At 35.9% G+C, this 8,600-nt stretch overlaps 2 protein-coding genes across 4 annotated transcripts; one reads left to right on the top strand and one right to left on the bottom strand.

The window, feature by feature from the left end:
* The first annotated feature begins 876 nt into the window (after positions 1-876).
* Positions 877-3,292, top strand: LOC141696985 (thymidine kinase-like). 2 transcript variants are annotated; one of them, XM_074501154.1, is made up of 4 exons: positions 877-1,175; positions 1,476-1,620; positions 2,529-2,650; positions 2,742-3,292. In XM_074501154.1, exons 1-4 carry the CDS (start codon positions 973-975, stop codon positions 3,034-3,036), a joined length of 765 nt encoding a protein of 254 aa, XP_074357255.1. In that variant the 5' UTR covers positions 877-972; the 3' UTR covers positions 3,037-3,292. The 2 variants fall into 2 exon arrangements, with proteins under 2 accessions (XP_074357255.1, XP_074357256.1); XM_074501155.1 differs by having other exon boundaries at positions 885-1,175; positions 2,781-3,292.
* An 851-nt stretch (positions 3,293-4,143) lies between these two features.
* LOC141696984 (scarecrow-like transcription factor PAT1) lies at positions 4,144-6,821 on the bottom strand. Of its 2 annotated transcripts, none has more exons than XM_074501152.1 (3): positions 6,643-6,821; positions 6,113-6,175; positions 4,144-6,024 (listed from the first exon to the last, which is right to left on the bottom strand). In XM_074501152.1, the coding sequence occupies exon 3, from the start codon at positions 6,011-6,013 to the stop codon at positions 4,385-4,387; it is 1,629 nt and encodes a 542-aa protein (XP_074357253.1). In that variant the 5' UTR covers positions 6,014-6,024; positions 6,113-6,175; positions 6,643-6,821; the 3' UTR covers positions 4,144-4,384. The 2 variants fall into 2 exon arrangements, with proteins under 2 accessions (XP_074357253.1, XP_074357254.1); XM_074501153.1 differs by having other exon boundaries at positions 6,113-6,160.
* Positions 6,822-8,600: the final 1,779 nt, after the last annotated feature.

Genomic DNA, 8,600 nt, shown 5'->3' with positions numbered 1-8,600 from the left:
GGAGTGTAATATCTTAATATTAAAAAAAAATATGTTAACCAAGTTCATAGGTTTTGATCTTGTCAACAATAAATTTTATTATTTATACACTATTAAAGTTTTCATGTTCGAATCCGTCAATGTTAAATATTTATATTATTATTTATATTTATAATTATATAAAAAAAACTCTCACGTTCGAATACAACTAATATCAAGTATTTATAATTTTATATTATTATTTATAAAATTACAAATAAGTATATATCACTAAAGATAAGTATTGATATTTTCATTTATAATGTTACAAATAAGTACATATTCTCCCAATTCTGACGTTGAGATAATGTCTGCACGCAATTTGATGTGCATATAAGGTTATGTAACTTATTTTTTTTTAAAATTTAATAAAAATAAAATGTTTGAATTTTTATTCTAAAAAAAAATAATAAAAATAAATTACATAATTACAGTTTATATGCAACTTAAAATGAGGGTTGAAACCATTATCATAAATATACAATTAGGGGCAAGGATGGAGAATATTTTATATTATTATATCATTCAAATTTAATTTCTATTAAAAGTTTAAATTTTATATTATTAAATTTTGATATCTTATAACATATATTAAAATTGATCATTTTTTTAAGAATTTTTTTTTTTTGAAAAATCAATTATATTTATCATTTTTCCGTATTAAGATTAGTACTAGGGTTCCATTACTTTGATGGGCCAACCCAAAAATAGAGGTTGAGTAGGTCTACGAATCGTACCAAAACAAAATTTAAATTCCCTCGAAATAAATTCGAAGAGCCCCTCCTTCCCTCCCTCGCAAATTTCAAATTTCAATATTTTGTCATATCATAATGTCAATTATCAAACCTCCTCATCTATATATGCGTGTGTATTATATTAAGCTTCCCCATCAAGCTTTAAAACCCCTCAATTATTTGTCCAATCTTTGACAATTCACCCGAAGCAGTCATCATCATGTCGTCGTCTTCTTCTCATTCAATCAAAACACAAATTACAATTTGCTCCTCCATCGCCCAAACCAGAGTAGGAGTCGGAGGAGGTTCCGATGTGAAGGGTCCCACTTCCTCCGGTGAGATCCACGTCATTGTAGGCCCCATGTTTGCTGGCAAAACCACCGCTCTTCTTCGTCGTGTCAAATCTGAAGCCGCTAATGGCAGGTCCGCTCCTCCATCCTTTTTTAATACTCCTAATTTTACACTAAATTTTTATTATGTGTCCATGACCTGACAAACGCAAAAATTTATATTCTCATGTCCACACAATAGAAAATCTCGGACACATGATAAACGCGGAAATTTATCACGTGTCCATGTGCGCACAATAGAAAATCCAAATTTTATATTATGATTAAACAATTTTATACATTAATTTATTATTACGATACTAATTTACTCCCTCGTCCCATAATAAGCGTCCTAATTGTTTTCTAAGTTATTTTAAAATATATATAATGACAGGAAGGTGGCGTTGATAAAGTCGAGTAAAGATAACAGATATGCAGTAGATTCAGTGGTGACACATGATGGCATAAAATACCCGTGTTGGGCTTTGCCTAATCTTCAAGCTTTCACTCAACGCCTTGGTTCTCATGCTTACAACAAGGTTAGTTTTTAAAGTTTTAATTGTATATTCTTAAATTTCAAGTTTAATTTTGTGAGTATTAACTTTACCTATATCTCAGGTTTATTTTGTTTTACTGTGTTAAGGTCTAAAAAACAACCAATATCGTTTTTATGTAGATCAAACATACTCGGTATATCATATTTCGTAAAGAATAATTTAGGTTTGACCTAACTCCCAAAAGTAGGGGAACTGTTCGTATAAACATGCTTCATGATTATGAAAAATCCCGAACTATTGGTAATCCCCCCCTAAATTCTTAAGATTTCACAACTATATATACAGTAATGTTCCACTCATCAGTGGGTTGTGTGATGTGTGCTTTGTTAGATAGGCTCCGCCCTTATTCTCTGGGAGTGGGTATGTTATTCAATCCTCAAAACCTGGCTTAATACCTGATTCCATTTTATTTGTATGTAGAATTCGAGATCTTTTTTACGTTAGATCAAACATACTCGGTATATTATTTGGTAGAGCTTAATGTAGCTCTTATAACTCCCAAAAGCCAAAAGTAGTGGAACTGTTCCTATAAACATGCTTCATAATTTTGAAAAATCCAGCACTATTGCTAAAAAAAATTCCTGAATTCTCAAGATTTCAGAACTACATGTAAAGTAGTGTTCCACTCATCGGTGGGTTGTGTGATGTGTGGTTTCTTACATAGGCTCAACTCTTATCTCTAGGACTGGGTATGTTATTTAATCCATAAAACCTGGCTTTATACAAATATTTTTTTAAAATTAAATAAATTAAATGTCCATAAAATAGTCTAAAAAATGAGATGCTTAATCATGAACTGATGTATTACTATTCTAGTTTTGGTCTTTTAACAATTGATTATATTAAATGGAAGGGTTGTTTACAACTGAGAATGTGTTGTGTGGCAACAGCTGGATGTGATTGGTATCGACGAAGCTCAGTTCTTTGATGACCTTTATGATTTTTGCTGCAAGGCAGCTGATACTGATGGTAAAACTATTGTAATCGCTGGACTTGATGGTGACTACTTGAGGTGCTAATCCTATTCATTCATCCCTTGTTTTTCTCCTTTCACCGTAATTCTCTATGATTATCTTCTCTCAATCATATGTTTGCCTTTTTAGCATTTTCGTGGTGGACACCGATGAAATGTTTTTTTACAGGAGAAGCTTTGGATCAGTACTTGACATCATACCCATTGCTGATACAGTAACTAAGTTGACAGCTCGATGTGAACAATGTGGCAGAAAGGCATTTTTTACGTTAAGGAAGACTGCAGAGACTCAAACAGAGCTTATAGCTGGTGCTGATGTTTACATGCCTGTATGTCGTCAACATTATGTTAATGGACAAGTTATTGTTGAAACTGCGAAAGTTCAGAGTGATCAGACTCTTGAACCAGCTGCAGTTAGTTACTAATACATGTTGTTTCATTATGTGTATCATCATCAATAATAATGTGTTGTGCTTCTCTTCGTTGGCATTGTATGTATCCTGATCCAGTGTGGACTTTTCACATTTCCATGTTTGTGGTTTCTGTTATGATGTATATAAAACTAGCATTTGGTGATTTTCAAGTATTGAGCTTGGGGGCTTACTCTTCAGTCCTTTGCACCCTAGCTGACCATAATGTCCTAAATACATTCAGTAAAACTATTGGTGTTCTTTCTTTGAAGTGTGAAGTTCGGAGAGATTTTGTAACTTGTCCGATTAGACTTCTATTGTTGCTCCCGAGCAATGTGGATTTAAGCTCTGTATTCCATAAGTTACATCTTAGTCCAGCATAAAGGTCTTAGAGTTTTCCATCACAGAATCTCTGTAGGTAAATGCCGAGTATTTCTGCAGCCTACAAGTTTCTTTTGCATTTATACTTTTAAACTTGGTCCAAGATGTCAATTTCTCAACAATGGTCCAGGAGTTTGCCAAAACCATGGATGGGAATAGGTCTATGCAACTGGCCTGAACCGAACCGGAACCGAAAGAATCCGAAACCGAATATTTTGGAAACAGAACCGGACCGTGCATCTGAAAGAACCGAACCTTGTTAACAATTTATTAATTACTAGCTTACATAATAGGCTAATAGGAAAAGTTCTTTATTATATCCCGTAGTGAGGTCCATCAAATCTCGCAATCTAAATATTCAAAATACATTATTGGTCTCGCGTGGGCGGTGGGGGCAATTGTCAAGTATGTTTCTGCAAATGGGGGAGCCCAATCATCTCTTTGTAGGGTCTCAATATATTCTGTGCGCAATTGACAACTCAATTGCCATGTTCGATTTCCTTTTCTTGACATTTATTGGCATGTTCCATTTGAAATAACAAGCTTTTGAGCTTAGCAGTTAAAAGGCCTGGAGCTGGAGTATTAGAAGTTGTAAAATTGGTAGGACAATACAGAACATTTCAATTGGCATCAATGGTAGTTATGGAACTACTACTGGTTTGTCAATTGAGCAGTTCTCGTTTTATGGAAAAAGGCGGTGATCGATCATTCATTTTCTGGCATTAGTATCTGCGAAACGGATTAAACTTCAATGCCAGAAATAAACTTGAAAGTTGAAATAATATACATGATAACGTAATGCATCTCATAGTTTAGAACATAACCCGGGGTGTCATTTTTGTCATTTTTTTCTATACCATTTTACCACGTAAACCAGAATGACAGAAGATCAGAGAGCACTGGTACAAGGTTTGAATCTCAGGTATTTAACCCAAAACCTAAATTTTATAGTTAACTTGAGCCCCTCTCCCCCCTGTCTCCCTCATTTCCATGCACATGAAGCCACCAAATCTCGGTTCATCCATCCGAGATACAGAGCACCTTCTCTTTCTTCAAGCCTGTACTTATCACAGTAGTTGTCTAATAGTTTTTTGATAGTGGCATTTACCAAAGAACTCAAAGGATAAGGAGTAAAACCAGCCATTTTGAACCTGGACTTCCATTTTCCCATAAGCTCATGACGCTCCACCCTTTCAGTCCCCTCGCACGCTATAATATTGACAACATCTCTGGCTAGGCAGTGCTGTTCCACACTGATTCTCTCCTTGTGCTCCCTGGGAAGAGTTGCTTCAATTGATTCGAACATAGCTGAATAGTAGTCCATTGTTTCAAGGAAGCGAGGAAAGAATGCAGCAGTGTTTGTGTTGGACTCTTGCTCAACAAGGGTCACAACCTTGGGATTTAAACTCTTAACGAACCTCAAAAGCCCATCTCGAAGATTTTGAGTGCTAACACTTTCATCTGGCATGTGGTGTAACATGAAAGCAAAATTTACAGCCAAAGCCTCGCCATAATGAATTCCTAGGCTTTCTGGCTGGACCTCACTACCAGACATTACTGCAGCATGGAATTCAAATGGAACCTTAAATGAACGGGCAAGTCTAGAAAGCCTCTTTCCCACAATATTCAGCCCTCCTCCACGTGCATATGCTGAAGTGGAATCATCTATGCCTGTTATTCGTATATGGGGTGGTCCTCCAGGCCTAGCTGCAAAAGCTTGGATCAGGGTTATCCACTGACTTCCTTGTCCAATTTGGAAGTCAATTATATGAACACTGTTCTCATCCTTCATTGATTCTGCAATTGCACCATTTGCAGACATGTACCCGAATTTTAAGTAGGGGCAGACTTCATAGAGAACGTGCATATAAGAAAGCAGCTCAGAGCTTTCTGGTTCTGAGCATCTCAAAGATTTATAGATCAAACTTCCAGAAGAGGCCAGCCTAGCTACAAGGCCTTCCAGCAAATATGCACCAAGACGCTGAACTGGCTCACCTGAAACTGATACCATTAGACGTAGTTCGGCCATCAGCCATTGTGCAGTCAACAAATCATTGTCTGATACTGCTTTGGCACAGGAAATAAGCACCTGCTTCATATCCCTTCTAGGAATCTCCTCAAACATCCGTTTCCATTTGTCAGTTTCTGGTGAGGCCAAGTTACAGTTAAAATTGTCAAGAAAATTGGAATCTGGTCCCAGCATTAAAGTTTCCAATTCTTTAAGCTTGTGTTTGAAATCATTTGTGTTTGAATTCTGTCTGAGCTCAGTTGTGTCATCGGTCAGGCAGGACACACTCATTGGAGATCCATAGTTATTATCGGGTGAGTGGTAGGAACTAGGTAGGTATGATTGAGATTCCTGTTGCGACATGGAGACAATTGATACTGCGTTGTTAAGAGAACCAAAATTGCCCGTGGCTGAAGAAGACTCTAGGGTGCAGTAGTGTTCGGTGTCAATACCCGCGATGCTATTATTGCAGTGTAGCTGCTTGTCTAAAGATTCGGACTTGGGAAAAGGGCAGTGCTCAACACCTTGTGTTGATGGATAGTACAATGTGTTGGACAAGCTTGATCTTCTGCGCCGTGATGCTTGCATCGAAGAAACTAGCATGCTTGTCTCACCTATATTAATGAACAATTTCTTGAAAATGAAGGCACTCCAGATACACATAAAAATTACATCAAGATGCAACCATCATATGCTCGGTACCTTGTAAATGCGCAAGGTCTAACTTGTAGCTTCAGCCTAGCCTTGAATCTGCATACGGAGGAGCTGAAAATTGGGTAAAAATTAAAAACTTAACCTAACCTTCATGAAACAGAGTATACCCTTGTATTCAAATCACTCTTCTTTTTGTGCAGGCTCATATACTTAATATTGATCTTTCAAACACTGATCACCTAGATTATGTTGAAGCTAAACACTTTATGATTCTTAGTCCTTAAGGCTTAGGGGGATAGCTCATACCTCACAAATACATGAGAGGTCATTATCTAAAGATTTCAGATTTGTTACTCAATAGAAATTACAGTAACATTTGACAAAGGATTCTACAACATTATGAAATTTCATATTCATTATCAGTAAAAAGGGAAATCAAGAGTGGTTTTACAGGCTGTAGAAGACCATGAAGCTCAAATATGAATTCATTTAGCAAAAAAATAATATCAAGAATTTACACAGACTTAATATACTCTTAGCACAGAGAACATAGAGATTAAGGGGAAAATGAAGTTTACCTTTTAGAGATTTATTATGAGCAACCCATTTGCAGGAAGAATAATCTTGGTGAAAGCTGAGTGCAAGAATTCATTTTTGGCCTTTAAAAGAAAGCTTGTAACTGAAACATTTGATAGAAGAAAGCAAATAGTATTAGCACTAAAAAGAAGAATAACAGAGGAGGAGAAGTGAGAGTAAAGAGAGAATCAGTAGCAATACTTAACAAAAACCAAAGGTGTCAATATCAGATCAATAGTAGTAGCTTTTTCAGCAAGTACCTTTGAGTGAGTTAAAACTTAAGAAGACAGAACAATGATAGATTTGAAAATAAAAAACCCCTTTAACTCACCAATTAAGTACAAGGTAGTAACTCGCATTTATATACGTTCGTGTTATATCCAAAATTTGGTACAAGGATTGTTCGGGTCAAATTTAGGTCAATCGTATTCAATTATAATAAATTATTAAGTAATTGCCTACTTAAAATTAAATTAGGGTTTGCCCTCTTCCCGGAAAACGAAAACGAAAATGCTCTCAAGATAATAAAACACCCTAATATTTTATTTGGCCGAAGACGAGTTGTAGGTGAATTTCTTGAACATATTCTTTTGATGTTTCGTGATTTCAGAAGGGCGATAAATTATTATTACTGACGTATTTTTTACACGTACTCTATTTAGGCGGTGTTCGTAGTTGGAGGCCTCCAGTAATATGCCTAGACGAAAAAATTTCTCATATAATTAATGGGTATTCTCATTGAGGATGTGGGGACTGTGGTAAACTTTAATGTGTGTTTTAAGATCTCTGTCTCTGTAATCAAAGGGTGTTCTCGTTGAAAGACTTCGGAATATTTTACACTTTGCACCCAAAAGTTTGGGAGTCCTGTAATCTGGCTCCTCATTCAGGGGACAAGGATAAGTTCAACATTCGGGATAATTCATGGTCCAAGGACTTTAGAAATAGCTGGTAGCGAAGGGTTATCCTCGGTCGAGAAGATACCTTATTCGCGAAGTCTCGAAGACGTGGATGAGCCCTGAACCTTTGTGGTTAGGCCTCATCGACGAACATTCCTAAAACCAGTAGAAATGATTTCATCAACAGACATTTCTAAAGCTAGCAGAACACGGTTTTCAGTAGGTTTTCTATTGAACCTCAACATAAGAAATTCAAGCTCATTAGGTTTTTTGCTCCCAAGAACTACGCTGGCTTGATTCCCTATAAATAGGGATACGAAGGCAAATTGTAAGAGGTTGGAAGTTGAGAGCGCAAAGGAGTCACTTTAAGCAATCTCAACCACCATTAAACACACAAACACCACATTTTGTTCGATTTTCCAGCAAAGAACTGCCGTCATAGATTTTAATTTTGACGACTTATCTCAAATTTTATTGCTATTAAATTCCTTCATGAATTGTCTCCGCTGTGAAGAAATTATGGTTATTACATTTTAAGTGGATTATATTCTGTCAGTCTTATAACTTTTTGCTTATTTAATTTATAGCGGGAAAATTGACCGATCGAAACTTGACCACAAATTATATATATAGGCAAGTGTTCAAGTACAAACCAATATTAGAATACAAACTACAAAGTAAATAATAACCATATGTTTAATCTATTTCTCTCTCCTCCATGTGCATGTATATATTTTCCCCTTCGTTTTTAATTTGACTTTTCCCGTTAGTCGGTTACCTATTTTTTAAAAATAACTTCACCGTATTTTTCTCCATCTCCCACTCATCAATTTGCATAGCATATTTGCTATATTCTGACGACAAATCAGTATTTAAACTTATCCGAATCAGTAAGCTGAAATCGGTACTATTCTAGCAACCAGCAGAATTTAGTGATTCTCGTAGACATAATTAGTGATTTATCGTCGAAATATATCAAATATGGTATTCATACCGATTGTTGGAGGATGCAGGAAAATACAGTGAAATTAGATTTTAAAAAAGTTCACCAATTGACGGGAAAA

Source organism: Apium graveolens, chromosome 11 (genome assembly GCF_009905375.1).
Source record: "Apium graveolens cultivar Ventura chromosome 11, ASM990537v1, whole genome shotgun sequence".
Taxonomy (NCBI): domain Eukaryota; kingdom Viridiplantae; phylum Streptophyta; class Magnoliopsida; order Apiales; family Apiaceae; genus Apium; species Apium graveolens.
The sequence above is the reverse complement of the archived record's forward strand: the minus strand, read 5'-3'. Positions and strand labels throughout refer to the sequence as shown.

Coding starts and splice junctions, on each gene's coding strand:
- LOC141696985 (XM_074501154.1), top strand. CDS start 973: ATGTCGTCGTCTTCTTCTCATTCAATCAAAACACAAATTACAATTTGC. Junction 1,176..1,475: donor TCTGAAGCCGCTAATGGCAG/GTCCGCTCCTCC, acceptor ATATAATGACAG/GAAGGTGGCGTTGATAAAGT. Junction 1,621..2,528: donor GTTCTCATGCTTACAACAAG/GTTAGTTTTTAA, acceptor GTGTGGCAACAG/CTGGATGTGATTGGTATCGA.
- LOC141696984 (XM_074501152.1), bottom strand. CDS start 6,013: ATGCTAGTTTCTTCGATGCAAGCATCACGGCGCAGAAGATCAAGCTTG.